This window comes from Giraffa tippelskirchi, chromosome 13 (assembly GCF_054371585.1).
Source record: "Giraffa tippelskirchi isolate mGirTip1 chromosome 13, T2T-mGirTip1v1.2.pri, whole genome shotgun sequence".
NCBI lineage: Eukaryota > Metazoa > Chordata > Mammalia > Artiodactyla > Giraffidae > Giraffa > Giraffa tippelskirchi.
Genome location: NC_137287.1, coordinates 61,811,286 through 61,833,102, shown reverse-complemented (window position 1 = coordinate 61,833,102; position 21,817 = coordinate 61,811,286). Strand labels below are relative to the sequence as shown.

At 44.3% G+C, this 21,817-nt stretch overlaps 1 protein-coding gene across 6 annotated transcripts in view; it reads left to right on the top strand.

The window, feature by feature from the left end:
• PDSS1 (decaprenyl diphosphate synthase subunit 1) overlaps window positions 1-21,817 on the top strand; it is a 34,638-nt gene that overhangs the window by 1,985 nt on the left and 10,836 nt on the right. For 3 of the 6 annotated variants that reach the window (XM_081554244.1, XM_081554243.1, XM_081554246.1), the window contains exons 2-7: window positions 2,707-2,771; window positions 3,941-4,061; window positions 7,263-7,393; window positions 13,851-13,992; window positions 16,314-16,425; window positions 16,549-16,658. In XM_081554244.1, coding sequence (XP_081410370.1) covers window positions 2,707-2,771; window positions 3,941-4,061; window positions 7,263-7,393; window positions 13,851-13,992; window positions 16,314-16,425; window positions 16,549-16,658 — 681 coding nt within the window. Of the gene's footprint in view, window positions 1-2,706; window positions 2,772-3,940; window positions 4,062-7,262; window positions 7,394-12,035; window positions 12,126-13,765; window positions 13,993-16,313; window positions 16,426-16,548; window positions 16,659-21,817 lie in introns of those variants that run through there. The other 3 variants (XM_081554248.1, XM_081554249.1, XM_081554247.1) reach the window with 2 other exon arrangements.

The following is a 21,817-nucleotide window of genomic DNA, read 5'->3' as shown; positions in this document are numbered from 1 at the left end:
CTAATTGCAGTGAGCGGGGGCCACTCTCCAGTTGTAGTGCATTGGCTTGTTGCGGAGCTCGGGCTCTAGGGTATGAGGGGTTCGATAGTTGTGTCACATGGGCTCAGTAGTTGGTCTCCCTGGCTCGAGAGCACAGGCTCAATAATTGTAGCACTCGGGCTTTGTTGCTCCCCAGCATGTGGGATCTTCTGGGACCAGGGATCGAACTCATGTCTCCTGCATTGGCAGGCAAATTCTTTAACTCTGAGCCACCAGGGAAACCCCAATACCGTATATTTCTGATTTCTGTGTCAGTCGTATTTTTCACTGTAAATTAATACAGGAGCCTTCTGGTGTCTGCCTTAGGAGGATGTGTTTTGGCTAGTTCAAGTCTCATAGGGCCTAATGGTCCTTGGGGACAAAGAGCAGCAACAGTAAAGCCACGCCCAGCTCTCCCAGCAAAGCTCCACTCTTACTGCTGTTTGTACGTTTTCTCAACCTCTTCACTGGGAGTGTTCGCATATCTTGTGATAGGACAAAAACCAGGGTGTGTCTGATTGTGCCAAATCACTAGTCGGTATGTCTTGATTCTTACTCAGCATTTTCTCTCTCTCTCTTTTTTTTTAAAGTAACTTCATGGGAGGCAAGTTGAATTTCAGGGGAGAGTATGAGATGGAAAGATAGAAAATCAGATTTGGGACATTGTTGATGTTTGCACTAGTCATGCCCCTAGGTGGCCCGGTTCAACAACTCCCTTTGAATACAGCTCTTCTGTGTATCTCTAACCTCACTTCAAAAAACCTCACCCCAAGATACTTTTAAAGCAGAAAATAGCTTGGCGGAATACATCCTATAAATGTTCACAGCAAAGAGCTTTACGTGTAATTGCTCAATTAGTCCAAGCATCTTTGCCATAGATTTTATCAGAAAGCTGTCTGAAGGTAACTACTAGGAAATGTTGAGATCTGAGCCAAGATCCACCCTCTAGGCTTTAAACGTTGCTCAGTGATTAAGAGCCCTCTGTGCTAGCTGTGTAATTTTAACTCTTCACTGCACTTAGAGATTAGGTTTCAAATTAAATAAGTATTATAATAAATACTAAATTCAAGTGAATTATTTATGTGTGAAGGCTGAAGAAGTAGGTTAAGTGTCACCTTAGGTTGAATTCAAAGGAGGATTGTCAGTTTTTTTCTTTAGGACATTGTAATGCTTGGGACGTCATTAATGGATATGTAATGCCATGGGGAAGCTAGAACTCTGGGCCACTTCCTTTGGCCACTGCCTGCCAGGAAAAGTCAGCGTTTATTGTCATTTTATTTTATTTATTTTTTAAAATAGTGGGCCATTTAAAAAATTCTTTATTTATTTGACTGCCCTGGGTCTTAGTTGCAACACGTGGGATCCTTCCTTGCAGCATAGGAAGGATGCCCTGCTTCAAGGCATGTTGGATCCCTGATGAGGGATCGAACCCACATGCCCTGCATTGCAAGGTGGATTCTCCCCGACTTGTCCACCAAGGAACTCCCTATTGTCATTTTAATACGTCTAAAGCAGTATGTGTTCACTAGAGAAAACTCGGAAAATATGAATTAAAAACAAGCAAAAAAACTCCCATAATCTGATTTATTCCAAAATAACCATTTTTAATACCCCCCTTATGTGCTTCCAAATCCTGGATTTTATTTGTATAGTTACACAAATTTTTAGTGGAATCACATAGTGCACCCTGTTCTGTAGGTGCTTTTTTCTTTTGACGTGTTGTAAACATATCCGCATTATCAGTTTTTCAGACTTTTCTGAATTTCAAGTTCCCTGGCTGTGTAACAAGTAATTGTCAGAGTCAAGCCCACGTTGTAGGACTTTATTGTAAAGTCTTGGTTGTAAGACCAATACAATGGATTCGTTTTCTTTTTGCTAATGCTAAATCTATCCTTGGTTAAAATGTTTTCTTTAAATATCCTACAAGAGCCCTTCCTACATCAGATTAGTAATTTTTGAAATGCCTGTGTCCCTGAATTCTTCAAGTTTGGCTGCTGTATCTCTGGGTCCCTAGTGCCTGTCACAATTCCTGACACACAGTAGTGCACAACAATTGCTGTTGTTGCCACCACAACCTCTGAGTCTTCTAAAAGTCGTCTTCTGTTGTTCTTGATCTCTGATTAAGTTAATATTATCAAAATGTCCTGCTGAGCTTGTTTGTTAATACTACTTTTCAAGAAATACCATTTCTAGGTATATTCAGGAACAGTGGCTTGACATATGCAGTGTTTGTGTGGCTAAATTTCTTAACACTGAAATCCTCTTTCACTGTCTGGGCAGGTGCTTTGGGGATCTTGACTATTGTCTTAAACCAATTTAAGATTTTAAAACAGTGTAAGCCACACTAATCCTTACTACTCTCTGCCCAGTGTTAGTTAAATGGAAGGGAATTTCAGATCTGGAAAGATAGGTATAAATGTGGAGCAGTCTTTGGGGGAAGGGCTAGATTATAGATGTTTTCTATTTTCTGTTTTTTTTCATATTTATATTTTCTGTAATGACAGATAACTGCTTTTATAATATGGAGAGAAAACTTTCTTATTTTTTCTGAAGTTTGCAGTCTCTAAATGGACAACTAAAAGATAAAAGATTACCATTTTTTATAAGTTATGGGAATTCTTATTTAGTGTTATAAAAGTTTTTCATGAATATTCTTTCTTAGAAGTTTCTTAATATTTTATTTTATAGGTGTCCTATTGTAATCTTATGAAGAGTTTAACATCTGCCTTTCCAAATATGTATGGTGTATCACGGTAAGTTTATTATCCGTATTGCAGTTAAAATTATTAGTCATATATATTGCCAGTAAATGTCTATTCTAAATTGTGGTGGGCTATTCAATTCAGGAAATTGAATATGCTATTTAAGTTCCACAATACCTGCTTTATGTGATCTTGATCTTCTTAAAAAAGTCATCCATTCGTAGGGTGGGGGGGGGGTAGGGGACATTGGTTCTAGGGCACTCTCACCTCAGATACCAAAATTAGGGATGCTCAAGTCCTTTATATAAAATGGCATAATACTTGCATATAACTTACACGCATCATTCCTTATACTTTGTCATTTTTAGATGACTTATAATACCTAATACGTAATATAAATGCTATGCAAATAGTTGCCTGAGCATGGTAAATTCAAATTTTGCTTTTTGAAACTTTCTGGAATTAAAATACACACACACACACACACACACACACACATATATATATTTTCAATATGAGGTTGTTTGAATCCAAAGATGCAGAACCCATAGATAAAGAGGCCCAACTGTATAATAAAATTTAAACTTGGACTTCCCTGGTAGCTCAGGGTAAAGAACTCACCTGCTAATCAGAAGACATGGATTCGATCCCTGATTGGGATCCCATATGGAAGATCCCATACGCCTCAGAGCAACTAAGCCATGCGCCACAAGTTTTGAGCCAGCACCGTAGAGCCCAGAAGCTGAAACTAGTGAGCCTTTGTGCTGTAGCTACTGAAGCCGGTGCACCCTAGAGCTCATGCTCTGCAGCAAGAGAAGCCACTGCAATGAAAACCTGATACATTGCAACTGGAGAAAAGCCCTCACAGCAATTGAAGACCTAGCACAGCCAAAAAAAAATAATCTGACCTTTAAAAAAATTTTTAAACTCAGAACACAGTGAACATGGTTTATATTTCTTTTGATTTTGTGGCTCCCTAGGTCCTGGTTATGAAAATTGGTGTGGTGTTGAGCAGGATCAGAATTCTATGTGATCTTCGAAATTATAATGACCTTTTTGCATTCATGCTTAATTCCCAGCAGGTATCTAGGCTTAAATTTTCCATCCTCCAATTGTGTTACATATATGTATATATGCATAGGTCTGTATAATTTTTACTTAAAAATGAAGTAACGAGGTAAAATAGCGCCCAGCCTTCCGTTGTGTGTGTTTCTGCTTAGGTTCCATCACACGACGCCAGTAGCTTGCTGCTGCAGTAAAACACACAGCGGTGAGAAATACACCGACCCTTTTAAGCTTGGCTGGAGAGACTTGAAAGGTCTCTATGAGGACATCAGGAAGGTAAGAGATTTTTGACGATACTGTGAAGTTATGTCGATTTCTTTGAATTACAAAAAAAACCTGCAGGTTTCCCCATGTGTGCCATGCCATTGCAGACCTGATTCCCAAATGTCTGGTTTTAAATGTTTCTTGAGCAGTGAGTATGAGGCGGTGTGGAAGATGTGATACAAGTCACCACCCAGAGGCGGGTGATGGCAGGAATAGGAAACTGAAAAAAAGGAAGGTTCAGGCCACAGGTGCATGTCCACAGAGTCCTCTGACTCTCTGCCCCCAGATCAGTCTCTTGCGCCGGGCCTGGTGCGGCTCTGAAGCCTCCATTGCCTCCGCTACTGTCCTCCTCTCTGGTTCTGAATATCAGTGCTGGGATGCCCCTGACAGGGCTTTCTTCATCAAGCATTCTGTTGCCCAAATTTTCAGTGGCCCCCAGCCTCACGTGGATTCTCCTATGCTGCCCAAGATGCTCAGATGCCCCTGGTCAGCTTCCTTCCCCTTTCAAGGTTCTGCATTTACCCCCTCCAGTCCCCGCCCCACTCTCCTGTCTCCCTGGCACCACCACTTCCTGTCCGAGGAACCACACAGAAGCTGTGAAGGAGGAGCTCCCTGAACTCCTGCCCTGGGCCCGTTACAGTCCACACCACTGCTGTAGCCTGCCTCCTCGCCTCCTCCAGCGTCATCCCTGTGTCTCTGGTTAAGTCCCATGCCCTTTGCCTCCTCCTTGGGGCCCTAGGCTCTTCTCCCCCAATTCCCTGTTCTCCGTGTTTGTCTGCAGACTTGCCCTCTTTATTCTCTTCTGGATCCATTTCAGATGCTCCAGCTTCTTCCTGTTCATCTTTTAAAGGACCATCCCATCACCCTGTGTCCTCCTGATTCCATTCCAGTATTCCCAGCCTCTCTCTGTCTTGCCCCTTCACCACGGCTCCATCACCACCCTTTGCCTACCTATCCAGCCTCTCATCCGAAACTGCCTCTGCCCCCTTTTACTAACTCCAACAGGCACTGCTGGCTTGTATCTTCACAGACTCTCTGAACATTGGACCCTGTTCACCACAGCCCTTTTGTGAAGCCCAGCCCTTGGCTTCTGCACTGTCCTTGTGCTCCTCAGAACATCCTTTAGTCGGCTTCCTGGGTTCCTCTCTGCCCCCTCCAGCCCACCCCCTTTGATTTTGCCGTTCCCTGGGGTTGTTTGCTCCTCTTCTCGCTCTGTCTTCAGTTTACCCGTTTCCATGCTAAAGACTCCCGTGTGATGGCTCTGGCCCAGAATGAGTGTTCTCTCCTAAACTCTGACTGCTCCCTGGGCAGCTCTGTGGAGTGTCCATCACTGTCTCACACTGGCAGATCTGAAGCTCCGCTTTTTCCTACGAATTGTTGTTTCTCTTATTTATCCTGTTGATGCAAGGTTGTCACCCAGGACCTTGGGGAGAATCCTTGACTCCGCCCACTCCTTCCCCTCCACACCCTCCTCATCTCATCTCTCTCTCTTTTTAAAGTTGCTTTTATTTATTTTTGGTTGTGCGGGATCTTTGTTGCTACGTGAGGGTTTTTCTCTAGTTGCGGCAAGGGCGGGGCTACTCTCTAGTTGTAGCGCCCAGGCTTCTCACTGTGGTGATTTCTTTTGCAGAGCCTGGGCTCTAGGTGCACAGGCTCCAGCAGCTGTGGTCCTCAGGCTTAGATGCTCCGCGGCATGTGGGATCTTCCCAGACCAGGGATCGAACTGGTGTCACTTGCATTGGCAGGCAGATTCTTATCCACTGGACCCTCAGGGAAGTCCCTCATCAGTATCTGGCCTTCAGTCCCCAGCCCTGGGTTTCTGTCACCCCTCCACCTCTGCTCTCGCCCTTGCGGCCTGAGCCTGAGCCAGAGGTGCCTCCTGTGTGCTCCCAGGCAGGCAGCCCTCACCTCCAGGACAGGAGTCCTCACCCTGCTATGTTACACTACGGTCCTGTTTCCCTTCCCCTACCTAGACTCTGAGCTCCGTGCAGACAAGAGCCTGTCCCATTTATCTCTGAAACCTCTGCGTTTATTATCGTCCTTGGCGCCGAGGAGGGAGTGCCTGGCCTGCTGGGTCATGTGCGCTTGAACCCTGTGAAGGGCTGCTGGGCCCGTCTGTTGCTCCTGGGACACAAGCTCTGATTCTTCCTAGCAAGTCCCTGAGGGCTAGAGACAGGAAACACATGAGCCCATCCCCAGGACAGCTCTCCCTCCTCTTCAGGAAGCAAAATCCTCCTTAGCCTCTCTTCCCCAGGCATAGCTTGTCTCCTCCCTGAAATGCTCAGTTTTTCTCATCCACACTGATCTTTCCATTCTTTGAACCTTAATGCATTTAACAAACGGCCATTATTCAAGTTGCCACCATATCATTCACTGAATATTTCATATTTTAAAAAATTTTGCTTCCCTAATGCCATCGTAGGAGAAGGCAGTGACAACCCACTCCAGTACTCTTGCCTGGAAAATCCCATGGACAGAGGGGCCTGGTGGGCTGCAGTCCATGGGGTCGCTAAGAGTCGGACATGACTGAGCGACTTCACCTTCACTTTTCACTTTCATGCGTTGAAGAAGGAAATGGCAACCCACTCCAGTGTTCTTGCCTGGAGGAGCCCAGGGATGAGGGAGCCTGGTGGGCTGCTGTTTATGGGGTCACACAGAGTCGGACACAACTGAAGCGACTTAGCAGCAGCAGCAATGCCATCATAAGCTCCTTGCAATTATGTATAGCTTTTGTTGTACACTTGCCCTGTGAACCTTTGGCTTGTGTGGCTGAGGAACGCCTGAACCAGACTGACCCCGCCCTTCTCTCTTCTCATCTCGTCTGCCACCCCCTGACCTTGTGCTTCACTGGCTCCCACACTCCACCTCTTTGTCCTCCCGCCTCCATCTTCCAGGCTGCAAGCAGCCCCGTTTCTCTCCCTCTCCAGCTGTCACCAGCCTTCTGGTGTCCCCCCTCCGCCGCTGTCACTCAGGGTCTCCGCCAGCGGCAGGCCCACCCAGCACTTGGGCCCCTGGCGGGGTCTGGCCAGTCACTGCTTGTGGCGCAGCCGCAGGAGCCAGCTTTGTGGCCACACAGTGTTGGCACCTCTTCCTACCAAGTGTTGGATTTCCCCGTTGAAATGAATGCGCTAAAATCAAAGCTGTGTGAAAGAAATTCCACTGACATTTTGTGTAGTTATGCTGCCCTGTTGACGCAGAGAAACTTTGTTTCAGGAACTCTTCATATCTACAGCAGAACTCAAGGAAATGTCTGAATACTACTTTGATGGAAAAGGAAAAGCCTTTCGACCAATTATTGTGGTGCTAATGGCCCGAGCCTGTAACATTCATCATAATAACTCCCGGTGAGTTATTTACTTTCTCTCCTCTGGTCTCTATTTGGCAAACCTTCCTTCCCAAGGTTTCCCATTTACTTTCTTGTTTAACTAGTACCTTGTGTCTGTGAACTCACTTTGTGGTGAGTAATTTCCAGCTTTGTGTTCCCAGGGTCATCCTGGAGTCTCTTCTGGGCATCTTCCTTTTCCATGCTTTTTAATATCCATGGGAGAACAACTTCAGCAGCAAATAAACATTTTAGAAAGAATGTTCAAAGCTACATTGAGTTTTCTCATGCAGAAGTAAAGAATGCCAGCATGTATGCATATTTGTAACTGTTGTACACACGGGGCCATTATTCCAAAGGTTGATGGTTATAAAGTCATGAGTTAGGCCCAGATTCTGGCCACCACACCCCCTGCAGGACCTGACTTCCTGTGGCCTTCAGAAACATGCCAAAGAAAATTTTTCTTAAAAGAAGGCATTTTGACTTTTGGTCTTCAACTTCTGTGTCGCAAATATATGTAAAATTTTCAACTATTACAAGAACTGCCATGTTTTAACATTAAAGGAAACCTTGAAACGACAGAGGACTTACCCATTGGCATTGTTCTTAAAACTCTTTGCCATGTTACTGAAGTGTCTTCACTGTGTTTATTTTTACATCAGGCAGTCTACTGCTGCACACTCCAGTGGACCATAACGTACTGGCACATTTTCCTGGTGTTGAATGTTTGCATCCTGCTCCCTTTTATCTGTAGATAGCTCAAGAAAAGATGTAGAGCTTAGGGAGGGCCTAAGGTTTGCCATGCTGGGAAAGACCGAAGGCAGAAGAGGATGATGGATGATGCATGGTTGGATGTTATCACCCAGAGTTTGCCCAAGTTCAATGGACATGAACTGGGGCAAACTTTGGGAGATGGTGAGGGACAGGGAGGCCTGGCGTGATACAGTCCATAGCATCACGAAGAGTCGAACAAGTCTTGGCAACTGAACAGCAGAGCTTTGCCAGCACCAAATCTAAGGATGCTGTAAGAGTGGGTGTCAGGTGTTGCTTCTTAGCACATGCTCAGCCGCTTGTGCCCTGAGTCTGTGCCACTCCAGCTCCAGGACACAACTCTGTGCTCAGGGGTGCCTCCCATTTGCCCTGAGACTTTCTAAGTGCTCACAGGAGAGTATGAACAAGCAGCAAGGTCTCTGGGGGTAGCTGTTTTCCCATCAGGACCATTTCACCTAGAAGGCAGAGCAGCAGAAATACTCCCTCTGAACCAAACTTGAAATACCTCTCATGAGGTCTGGAACTGGGTTCCTCAGCCTTGCCTCTGCTGACATTTGGGGGCAGGTAGTCCTTAGCTGTGGGGACTATTCTGGGTCTTGTCGGGCGTTTGGCAGCTATACCTGGCCTCCATCTGTTAGATGCCAGTGGTACCCCTTCCCTAGTTGATGACAAACAAAAAATGTCTCCAGACATTGCCAGGTGTCCCCTGAGGAGCAGAATCGTCCCTGGTTGAGAACCTCTGGTCTAGAGATAGTGTTTATGTCTTTATTAACGCTTGATACAGGTCATCACGCTCGGAGATGTCATGGGAAGGAAAACATTCTGCGTTGCTTGCTTTAAATCCTGTCAGCTGTTATCCCCATTGTCAGAGCCTTCAGTTTATGTTGTTGAAACTGTAGAAATTGTTGGTTTGCAGGAACAAATGGGAGACTATAACACAGAAAAGGCATTGCTGGTTTAAGAAGTGAGTTCCATTCTGCCTTCCCTGGGGATGTCCTGGCTCCAGCTTCATTCTCCCCGTGTTGGGAGCAGGGCTGACTGAAGACTCAGAGCAGAGCTGTGTCCAGCATTGAGATGTGCATCATGACTGGTGTGCATTCTGGTGGCACAGTAGCCTAGCACGATTACTCTCCGAGCCCCAACTTCTTGGGAATACTCACCTCCTAAGGACCCTTGTGGATCAGGCACTCAAGGGACCGAGTGTCTTCCCACTTAAAGCAGGAGCGGGTTGGGAGCAGGGGGAGAGCTTCTGGAGAGCAGGGGCCATCTGTGGTTTTGCTGTAAGAGGTTTATTAGAACAAGGTGAGCAAAGGTGGCTGAAGATCCCAGGCGGGGCCCCACAGGCCTGTTTGCCAAGTAATTTTAGGAATGCGATCACTGAAAAGGAAACATTTGAGCATCAACAGAAGAGACTGGCAAAAGCAAGAAACTGTTCAACTGAAAAGTGGCTCCACCAAAGGTATCCACGTCCTAAGCCTTGGGACCTATAAGTGTTGCATTTTGTGGCAAGAAAATGGTCTTTGCGGGTGTGCTTTCAGCTAAGGATTTTGAAATGGAAACGTCATCCTGGGTTTTCTGATGGGCCCTAAATGCAGTCACTGGTATCCCTAAAGAGGGAGGCAGAGGAGATCGCCTCACACAGGAGAAGGGCACGTGAAGATGAGAGGGAGCGGCTTGGAGGGGACGCCTTCCAGCTTGTGGCCACAGCAAAGGTCACCAGCAGCCAGCTTAACTGGAAGGAGTGAGGAGAGGACCCTGCCCTTGAGCCCCTGCAGGGAGCCCAGCCTTGCCAACACCTTGGTTTCAGCTCAGGGGAACTGTTTCTGGACTTGCGGTCTCCAGAACCGTGGGAGAATTTCTGTCAATTTAAACCAGCACGTTTGTGGTGACCTGTCACAGAGCCCCAGGAAACTAGTACAAACGCCGTTGTTGACGTCGTGTCATGTCCATGCGGGCAGTGCGCCTGGCGGGCTTTTCCCTCCCTCTGGAGGTGCCTGCTCGGGAGGCACCAGGACTGGCAGCGCAGCCCCAGCGGGAAAAGCAGAACCCTTTCCACCGTGTCGGTCGTTGAGGGGCCCAAACTTGTAGCAGTCCGCCACCCGGCTTAGTGGCAGATAAGATAGAATCTAAAGTGCGTCGATGTGGATATATTGTTCAGTGTGTTGAAAACTTGGCTATATATAGTTTCATCAGGTAACAGTTCACATCCTGAAGAATTTTAGAGACAGAGACTTCGTTTGCCTTTTAAATAGAGAATTTCTTCGGTACCAAACTGATAGTGTCCATTCCTATCCTTTAAAACTCGAGATGACACGGAGTGTCAGAGAAGAGGTCACCCTCCTCTGATTGTGCCCTTCAGAGCAGAGGACACTGCCTGCCCTCGAGCTATGAAGAGACTTGGAGAGAAGTTGGCCCAAGACCTTGCTTGAACTGAGCCGCCAAGTTCAGGTCACCTTTCAGGCAGAGGAGACTTCTCATGGCTGCAGTTTAGAGGCTTGGCCACAGGGGGGCAGCAGAGACCATGCTTCTGTCAAACTCCTTCTTAGGAGCCGCTTCCTTTTGGGGCTTGCGGTAAGGCAGGTGAATGCCCCCCGCTCACGGATCAGCATTTCCCTGACTTTGTGCGTCAGACTCAGTGCGCCTGCCACTTCACAATCCCAGTTCCTGAGCCCCATCATGAGAGATCCCAATTGCTGTGTCTGAGGAACTCAGTCTGCATTTTCAAGAATGTTGAAATTTTTGACAAGGTGGGCAAGAGATGAGATTTAAGGAATACTAAGCTAGTGCTAACAAGCAAAGTGAAAAGCTTCTCTTTAGAATTGTCAGAAGAGATAAACAGAAGAACATAGTGAACTTTAGAAGTAGAGCCTCCTGTAACCCACCTGAGAACTCTCTGGTCTTCATACAGTCCCGGTAGTTTTAGGAATAGATGTGCCTCTGTCCCTGTTAAAGTGAAAACTGCATTTACTATTTAAATTTATCTGCCTCCTTCATTTGTTGCAAGTCAAGGTAATCCATTGACAAGGTTTGATTTTCTTTTTGGAGACAACTTTCTCACTCTCGGGGTTTGCTTGTCATTTAGACTTGGCGTTATATATATCAGCATGAATAGGAGGAGAAAGGGTTTTACTTCAGTCACATGTCAGCTTGGTAAAGGGTATGTGGAGAGGTCATTATACTATTCCATCTATTCCCATCTGTGCTTCTGATTCTTCATTCTAATAATGTTTTGCATCTGATGAGGGGGAAACCTCTGATGGTGATGAGGGGCTGGCTGAGTCATCGCTCGCTCTTGCAGGTGTAAAGTGCAGGGGGTAAGAACCTCTGCTTTCTGAGGTTCGGGGCCTCCCTTTCTCCCACTGTCTCGCCTGGCTGGCTTTTCCTAGCACCTCTCCCAGAAGCTGGGAAAGTGTGGCCGCTCTTTCACAGCAGGAAGTAGAAACAGTGCCCATTTTTTTGAAGGCATGATTCGGTACACTACTTGGAAGATTTCGTCTTCGCACAGTGTGAGTCGTTTCCAGAATCTGTAAATTTGGCTTGCAGACTGTTATGCTGTGCTTGGGTATTCAGTGGCAGCATTTTCCAGATAGAATCTCACACACGTGAAAGTCTAAGTGGGCAGGAAAAAGTATATCAGACAAAATGAGGAAGCGTCGAAAATGTGATGCTTATCCTACGTAGGGGCTGTGTGATGATGCCAAAGAATGTTCTAAGCAAGAATCCTGGTTTCATCAATGTAGGCATACAAAATGGCATTTTTACATACATGTAGAGTCTATGAAATTTCAAAATATTTCAAGAAATCTGTGTTTTTTAATATCTTAAAATTACCAAAAAAAACCCCACCCCAGTGTTTCACTGAGCACTGCCACTTTACTGCAGTTTCTCAGCAGGGCCTTTGCCTGCTGCTGTGATAATGGAAGTCGTGCCTGACCTAGAAATGCCAGAGAAAGGCTAGATGACATCTTCCCAGTTGTTTGAAGGTGAGTCTGCTATTAACCAATAGCGAGTATATGTTTCATCAGACTGAAATTCATTGAGAAAATATTCTAAAAAAAAAAATAGTCTATTTAAAAAATGACTGTAAAAGTCTACATCTTTTCTTGTGCATTCAACTCAAAAAAAGATAGGATCCAATAAATGTACCTGGAAAATATTTAAGGTCCAAGCTTCTTCCTGTGGGGTCTGTGAGTGTCTCACTGAGAGATTCGGAGCAAGCTCCTGGAAGCCCTCTGAAGCTCCATTTTCTCACTCACTAAAGTGCTCTTACCAGATCATTTGTCCCTCCCTACTATGAAAGTAGGCTGTGATCCAGAAGTATTTAGAACAGTTATAATTGTGACATTAATAAATAATAAGCAGCACTTTACAGTTTATTTCCAAGCTAAAAGCAGTTGGAAGGTTCTGAGGTTTAGTTCTGAAAATCTTAGGTAAGAGTTGCTGGCAAAGCACTATATTTTAAAATTACATTTCAAGCAAAACGGGAAGATGTCTTTAGGCTGATTTAGTAGTTAAATTCCAGTATCTGTACTGTAGCTGTACATCATTTTTCATGGCTTTCTGCTAGAACTGAGGCATTAGAAGGAACACTGGCTTTTGCAGATGTTCAGGTTAGATTTTTAAAGAAAACATCACATTTCAGGATCCCCTTCACTTTTCTCCTGAGAGAACATGATATTTGAAAAGTAAGCTAGAGGAATAAGTGAAACATTTGGTTAGCATGTGTTTGATCCAGGCTTCTGTTTTTAGGTTCAGAAAATTCAGTTGGTTATTTTCCCAGTTTGATTTTCTCAAAATTCAGTGTTTTAAAATTTCCCTAGAAGATTGATGGTGATAATAATCACGATTAAAAAGAAATTGAAGTCCCCTTTTAGCTGTAGTACTCATATCCATGTATCTTCTTGGAGTGCTTTTCCTGTATTTTGTGTTAAATATGGGAAATGAAAGTTTAAATTTCTAACGCACAGGTTAAACATGAATTGGAACTCATACTCCAATATGAATGAATTATCAATTCATATTGATAACCAATGTCAGTAGCCAAGTGGAATTATGAATTCCAGCTATCTTGGTTATGGAGGTCTTCTTACTAAACATGTGGTGGTGGTGGTGGTTTAGTCACCAAGTCATGTCTGACTCTTGCAACCGCATGGACTGTAGCCCGCCAGGCTCCTCTGTCCATGGGATTCTCCAGGCAAGAATACTGGAGTGGGTTGCCATTTCCTTCTACATACTAAACGTGTAAGACAATATTAAAAGGTTTGAACAGTGATTGGTGGTTCTTTAACACACGATTCTCTAGATTGCTTTTCACCTATCTTCCCCATCAACTCCTGAAATTTAGTTGTAATCTAATTACAAACTTGATCAACTGACCAAGACCACTGTTACAGGACATAAAGATGATTGTTTTCAGTCCAATGCCCAGACTTATAAGCTGTTTATCCTTCTTTTGTTGTTCATTATACAAATTCTACTTCTTAATGTGGTGTCCTGAAAGCATAATCTTGATTCACAGTATCGCCTGTGTTTTTAAATGTTCTCCAAATGATAGAATTGGCTGTGTAGGGAAGCCGAAGTTTTTATACAGTTTCTCTTAGAGAAATAAAATTCTTTATCCTAGATCCAATGTCCACTTTTCACAAGATGATTGCTGAGAAGGTTATAGGCGGCGTCTCTGTTAAAAAGCACTGCTTTCTGTTAACTAGAAATGTGCAAGCAAGCCAGCGTGCCATAGCCTTAATTGCAGAAATGATCCACACTGCCAGTCTGGTCCATGACGATGTCATTGATGACGCAAGTTCCCGGAGAGGAAAACACACTGTCAATAAGATCTGGGGTGAAAAGAAGGTACGTGCGGCTTTTTTGGGTTTTTTCATCTTTCATATTAAATACCACACTCTTTGGATTACATTTATTTTTCAGATTTGTCTCAAATGATGAAAATACGTTTCATCAAATGTGGTCTTCTAGCTTTCAAAAGAGTTTCTTGTATATAGTTTTCATCTATATACAGATGTTTGATCGTAGATAACACCATAGAAAGATAAACTTACTAGTTCTGTTTAATCACAGTTTTACATAGAATTTGGTTAAGGAAAGCGTTTTGTAGTTATCCAAAAAGTGTCTCTTATGAGGAATCACACCTTTTACTCTAGGGCTCAGATTACTCAGATTCACCTGAATTACTTAACCACCACATGTGAGAGTGTCAGGGCAAGTAAATAAAACTAAAAAAAATATATATATATATAAATACACAAGCGCATGCACACACACACACACACGCACACACTCCCTCTCCATTCCTTTCCATCCGTCACATGTCTGTAGTACCTGGTTCCCACCTGTTTGCTAATCGTATTCAAAGAAGAAGTAATACCTTAATTACTACGTTTACATGCTGGTTTTGCTTTAGTATACACAGTTCAGTTGTATAATCAAGTCCTGCAGTTTCAATTGTAAGACTCTTATCGCCAATTTTAGATGAAAAGGTTTTGTGTCCTACGACATGTGCTGCAGTTTGCTGTGTCCATTTTCAGGGCCCGCTCTAAAGCCGTTAATACTTAAGCACTTGGGCAGAGGAGGCTGAAGTGAACAAGTTGACATTTTCTCCTGACTGGCCCCCTCTCGTGAGTGCCTCTGCTGTTGGGGGCCCCCTGAGTGGCAATGAGAGATCGTGTTTCTACCCTCACTGCCTCGTTCAGCTGCGAGGCTGGTCCGCCCTGCCCGGGGCCACCTGCTAGTCTCCTCCCCTCCTCTGCCCCTCAGACAGGACTGCTGTGTTACCAGTAAAGACCCAGTCATACAGTGCCTCCCCCATCCCTGCCTGTGTCTCTAGTCCTGCTTTCCTTTCACCCCTCAGTCCAGCCATCCCTAGTCGGGCAGTTTTATTTCCGTTTTGGCTTCAGGGATCCCCAGGGCCAAGAGAGGCAGGAGGCAGAAGCTTGGAGATCCTGAGCCTTCAGCTGCTCGTGCTGTGGGGCGGAGGCGGATGTGTGTGTGCCTGTTAAGTCATGATGTGTACAGTGACTTTATCAGTGTGTATTTACAGTTATGTCAGGATACCTCATACAGTGTGTGTTGTATAAAATGATGTTTAGTTGGTAAACAAACTGAACATCACTAATTTTTAAATGCCAGAGAACTAATAGACAATTAAAACTTGGGACTTCTCTGGTGGTCCAACAGTTAAGACTCCAAGCTTCCACTACAGGGGGCATGGGTTCAATCCCTAGTTGAGGAACTTAGGTCCCACATGCTGTGTGGAATAAAGACTTAAAATGTTGCATTCTAAGGGATTAAAATTTCCATGAACTTGATCATTTATAACTGCTCTTTAAAACGTATGCATATCTTTAAGTATGCAGATTAGTATACTTGATTATAGCATATAATTCAATCATGATTTATAATTAGTTGTAAATACAGTGCAAACATTTAACTCATCATCTAAAGAAGATTGAAAAAATATCGATGCGTGTTCAGTGAAAAAAATATTTTGTTCTGGAATGAGAGGCAGTGTAATAGTGTCCTAAGCGCCTTGAACTTGGAGCCAAGGTTCCTTGGTTTAGTTTTCATTGAGCAAAGCATGCGTGGGGCCATGGTGTGTGCCAAGTACTAGCTGGGTGATTCACAGTATGTGCCCTTAGGGGTTTGACAAATAGGAAAACAGGAAGACAGCAGTACCCAAGGGGCGCTGTGCTCACCGGTCAGACTGAGGCGTCTGAGTGGACCTCCTGCAGGTACTGCCTGAGCTAACCCCGCACATGAGTCACGAGGTGAAGGGGAAGGGCTTTTTGAGCAGAAGAAACAGTAAGTGCAGAGGCGCAGCCACGTGGTGTGAGGGGAGAACGAATGGTCCAGAGCTAAATGAAGGCAGTGAGATGCATTTTGCTGCGGCCAAGGATGAAGCCAGGGGGTCAGGCAGTTCCCATCTCCAGGTGTTCATTTCTTCAGCTCTCAACTGGAGAGAGAGACTGGATAATCTCTGAGAGCCTAGAGATTCCAAACAGGGTCCCAAATGCAAAACAATCCCGCCGAGGAAGAGGAGAAACAGAGACCCAGGATGAGCCCTCCCTCCCTCCCATTCTGGACTTCTCTCCTGAGAAACTTCATTGTTGGCTCCAGTGCTCGGACACTTTTCTCTGAAGGTTTTTCTTCTTTTCTAGGCTGTCCTTGCTGGTGACTTAATTCTTTCTGCAGCATCAATAGCTCTGGCACGAATTGGAAATACAACTGTTATATCTATTTTAACCCAAGTGATTGAAGATTTGGTGCGTGGTAGGTTAATTCTGACTTTTCTTCTTTGTTCATTCTTAGTATTTTGCCAGCTCCCCCCCTCCCCCGCCCCAAAAGAAACAAAAAAACAAAAATCCCTCACCTGACCACTTTCCTTCTTTGTAGGTGAATTTCTTCAGCTTGGGTCAAAAGAAAATGAAAATGAAAGATTTGCACACTACCTTGAAAAGACTTTCAAGAAGACTGCAAGTCTGATCGCCAACAGTTGTAAAGCAGTATGTACGTTCTGTTTCTTTTCAAGTTAAAAAAATAAATAAAAAGCCTCCTAGCTCTTTCTTGGGAGCTAATTCTTATAGAAAAAGTTGCACTGGAGAATCTTAAAATAGTGACCAAAATCCCAAGAGTAACTGAGAAAAGAATTGCATCCCCAGACAGCAAAGAACTTCTGCTATGGTTTTCATTTTTGCTGTTTCGGCCCAACTTTCCTCCTAGGAGTCGAATCAAAACAAGCTTTCTAATATATTCCCCAGTCTAATTTCCAAATGGGTGCAACATTTTGAACTAATCATAAGTGGTCTCCCTCACGGTTACCACACACTGTTTTGTACATTTTACATGTAAAAGTGCTATGTTGTGTTCTTAAATATTGACCAGGGCGAAAATATCCAACTAATAGATTGTTCCAGTGTTCTGTGTCCTCCTCCATGAGTAATAAATCCCTCCCAGTTATATGGAATATAAAAAAGCCCTTCTACTTCCAAGTATAAGCTGAGCATGAACCATAACTTTTCTGTACTCCTTGCTTTCTCTGTGGCCTTCCCTCCACTCCTCACATAGTTTCCTTTTTTAAAAATCAATATTGTCTTTAATCATTCAGTGCTAGCCCATGAATGAGAGACAGTTCTCTGCCTAGAATTATTCATCCGATCATCTTTCAGCCTAGCAGATACTCAGGATGAAAACTGGGCCAAGTAAGAGTCCCTGTGATTAAAGCAACAAGAAAGGGAGACTCCTAAGGGGCAAGTGTCAGTTGCTGTCATGATACACTCTTAACATAATTACAGTTGAAGAGAGCTTTTTCTCAGGCCTCTCAGGTGAAAAAGCCCCTTGCCAGTAATGTCTCTGTTTGGAAAAGTGTCAAGAAATGTGTAATTGTAATTGAGCCAAAAAAGAATGAGGACAACATTTCTTCCTAAAAAGACCCAATTGAAACCCAAAGGAATGTGAATTATGTAGAACATGATGGCCACAGTCTCAGCCATTTTTGTCTTTTTATTGAAAGAGCATTTTTTTCTTAATTTCCCAGAAATTGCGAGTGTGGTTTTCTAAAAAAAGAGAGACAAAAATAGGATAGGCTTGAGAATGCTAAATTAAAAAAAATAAAAAGATTTAAAATGGTGGCCTTCAATCTTAATTAATCTTGAGAACATTGATCTTTCATTGCTCATCATACCCTTGATGGCCAACGTCTCCATGAAGCTGGACACCCAGCCTCGCTAGTGTGTTAGGTGACAGTGAGATCTTCACAGGCCTGAGGCTGTGGAGGGAAGCACAGCCATTACTGGGGCAGTTGGATCTGAAACACTGAGGGTCATTGTCCACAGAATGGACATTCCACAGGGCAGCAGTGCTTGCTGCCCCGAGCCAGAATGGGAGCTCGTGCACTCAGTGAGCGAACCCTCCGAAGGGCCCACGTCATTGAGGAGAGACTGCATTTGCTGTCCTCTGCTTAGGAAGCCAAAGGCAGGGTCGCACGTATATTCGTTCATAAAGAGGACCTTGTCCCTCACAGGTAGGCAAGTACAAGTGGACCTGCATATTAACAGGGCTCGACCCTCGTGAAAAATGAAATGTCTCAGGCTGCCCACTAGGAGGCAGGCTGACATCAGCCCTGAACTGCCCACTTCTGTGATTTATTCCTGAGCTCCAGAGCTGTTAGAATAATAAAGCAGAATGCTAGTGTGAGCTCCCTGAATAAAAGTTTCTATATATAAGTGCCTATGGGGAGAGATGTTCCAGAGGTGTTATATATTCAAAACTGCTATTTTTATGTGATTTTGGTATTTAAAATGCAGACACGTGGGCTCTGAGAGAACACATGCAAAGCAAATTAGAGACACCAAAAAGAATGGGTAAGAACTTAAACATCAGAATCATTGGAGAAGAACTAATGGAATTCAGGATGTCGTGGGAATTTGGAGGAAACCTCACAACTTACAATTCATTGTCCTAAGGACTGTTAAATGGAAAATGGTATTAAATCTAAGAGAGGGCTGTTCAGGATTGTTTTGGGACACTGATTGATGTTAAAATAGAAGTAATCTTAAAAGGTGATTGGCTCTTTGTTTCTGTACATAGTCACGCAAAATACATTGTATAGTTTACCAGTGAACACTGTGCCTGTTCCCCAGAAAACCTCATGGGAATGAGACCAGAGGGATCTCCCATCCAGTGTTTTTCAGGCAGACAGTAGCTGAGTGGAGATTTAAACCCAGAACTGGGTATGATAACTGCAGATTCATGTATTCGTTCATTTTTTGTTGTTTTTTTCTGAATTTCTGTTCTCTCGAGTGCTGCATGTGTCCTGAAATCAGTGGACTGTCTTCCTAGTGCCTTATTGTCAAAGCTATGGAGGGCTGCCCCAGAATCTCAGTTTGTGGGTTATAGCTGTAGAACACCTATTTTTTTTATTATGATATTCTTATCTAATCTACACATAGTCCTTATTCAAATTTTAATAGTTCTCATTATATTGTTAGAACAAATGGGAATGTTGTTTTCTGGCCCAGGATCTAGTCTAGGATCTCATGTTGCATTTAGTTGTCGAGAATCTTTTTTTTTTTTTTTTTAAAGTATAGTTGATTTGAAGTATAGTTGTATTTTAGGCGTATAGCAAAATGATTCAGTGATATATATATACACACACACACATACATATATCAGATTATTTCCACTATAGGTTATTATAAGGTATTGAATATAATTCTCTGTGCTGTATAGTAAATCCTTGTTATTTATCTGTTTTACTTATAGTAGTTTCTGTCTGTTAATCCCATATTCCTAATTTATCCCTGTACCCTATGGTAAACATAAGTTTGTTTGCTATGAGTCTTTCTGGTTTGTATTCAGTAATTCATTCGTATTATTTTTTCGATTTCACATATAAGTGATATCATATAATATTTATCTTTCTCTGACTTCACTTAGTATAGTATTCTCAAGTTCCATCCATATTGCTGCAAATAGTATTTTATTCCTTTTTGTGGCTGAGTGATATTCCATTGTGTGTATGTGTATGTGTACACACATACACATCTTCTTAAACCAGTTTTCTATTGCTGGGTACTTGAGTTGCTTCCGCGTCTTGGCTTTGTAAGAGTGCTGCCATGCATGCTGGGGCATGTGTGTGTGTCGCAGATGTGGCGCCAGGCTGTGGTGTGGAGTGGGCTGTGGCCTGGGACCTGGGCTGCCTCTGTGGCCGGCCTCTTCCAGGACCTGTTGGCCCAGATCCAGCTCCAAGCAGGGATGTGGGGCAGGCAAACCAGGGCTGTCGGCTGGGGAATGAACCGCTGTGTGCTCCTCCCCAGAGGCTCCCTGCCCAAGGCCCACGGTTAACATGGTTGCCTGTTTTCCCACAGCCACGCTAACCAAATGTAGCCTTAGACTTGAGTGTTTGACAGTCTGATAGATGAGAAATGGTGTTACGGTGGAGTTTTAATTTACATCTCTCTTTTCTCAGTGAAGTAGAACTCCTTTTAAGATGCTGAAGGGCTGTTTTCATTTCTTTAATTTTTGTGAATTGTATATTCATGTCTCTTGCCCATTTTCTTGATGGGTGGTTGGTCTTTTTTCCTTCTCAGTTTTAAAGAGTTCTTTATATATGAAGAATATTAGCCCTTTATCTGTGATTTTATGTTGAAAAAGTTTTCTCCTCAATGTTTTCCTTTGGTTTCTGACGACCACCTGTTTTGGTATTTTTTTAATATAATGGTGGCGCTCCAATAATCTCCATTATTTTTAATAAATAAGACCACAGTACGTATATTGACTCTCATAGTGATGTAAACACACACTTTAAAGACAGAGATGCTCAATAGATGTCAAGGGCTGTGCCCCGGTCGATGTGATCTTTCTGATGGTTTTGAGGAAAGGTGTAGAAGAGTCTCCTGAGAGGTGTGGGCCTTACCCCCCACCCTCGACTCGTGCGCCCCGTGGCCTGGCTGCGGACCTGCTTCAAACAAAATGGTTAGCTGAGCTCTGCTTTCTTTTACCCTCTCCCCTCCACCTTCCTCCAGGAATCAGATGGGGGGCGTCTCTCTGAGGCTGAGGACGAGAAGCGTGCACGTCAGCGTACCTCCTTTCTGTTTTGTGTTGTGTCGCTTCTGACTTTCCTGGTTCAGACAGTCCTCATGGGGCAGGGGGAGCAGGACTCTGCCATGAGAAGGGGTGCTGTTCACGTTGTAGTGGGGAAATCTGAGCAGCAGTGTCCCTTTACTGCCTGGCTTTGAGGGGGCGGCGAGGCGGACTCAGGGCTTTCTGATTCCTGAGCGCCGTGACTGGCCTCTCTGAGCCTCGACTTTGAGGCCCATTAAAGGCAGCAGGTCCACGTGATAGGGACCAGTCTCTGAGGCAGACCGCCCGGGCTCGGTCCTGATTTCGCCATCTCCTCATCCTGTGACGCCTGGTCCCCGCTGTGTCTCAGCGCCGGCCTCCTCAGTGAGTGGCAACGTGAGAAATCTCAGGACAGCGCCCAGCACACAGAGTGCTGAATGGCTGTTAGTTTTTACCCTCATCAACCACAGAAGAGATATTTATAGGCTGTTGTGAGATCTAAGATAATGCACAATGCTTATCGTATGTACTCCATACATTTTAATCCATTGAGTTTAGAAATAGAATGGAGTTTTTAAAAATCTTCAACTTCTCAGGAAGGAAGTCTGTATTTCTGTGCTGCTTTGTGCATAGGAAATAGCATCACCCTCTACAGAACTTATTTACGAGTTATTTCTGTCTAGAAAGGGGATGTCTTTGTTTTTTGGGCTCAGCATGTCCCAGGCTGCCCGAGCCTGGCTACGCACTCATTCTCTCAGCCAGGTTGATGCATTTCTTGACTTCTTTCAAAATTTCTGCACTGTCTCCCCTGGTGGTCTCATGGATCCCTCCCTACAGCCCACCGTGGGTCAGTCCCTGCCGGTGGTAAGGTTTTGCTATTGGGAGCAGTTGAGTTTATTATTCACTCAAGTAAGCGGCCGCCTGGCCTTTTACCATGTGTGCGTTTTTATCAAGGACATGTGACCAAACATGACATAGGCACGGGCTTCGCTCAGTCCCTGAAAACCTGCTCAGGGCTGAGCAGGTTATGTGCTCTGGCTGCAGCAGCAGGCCGGGACACTCCCCGGGCTCCTGTTGGCACAGCAGTGGAGGAGGGCTGGTC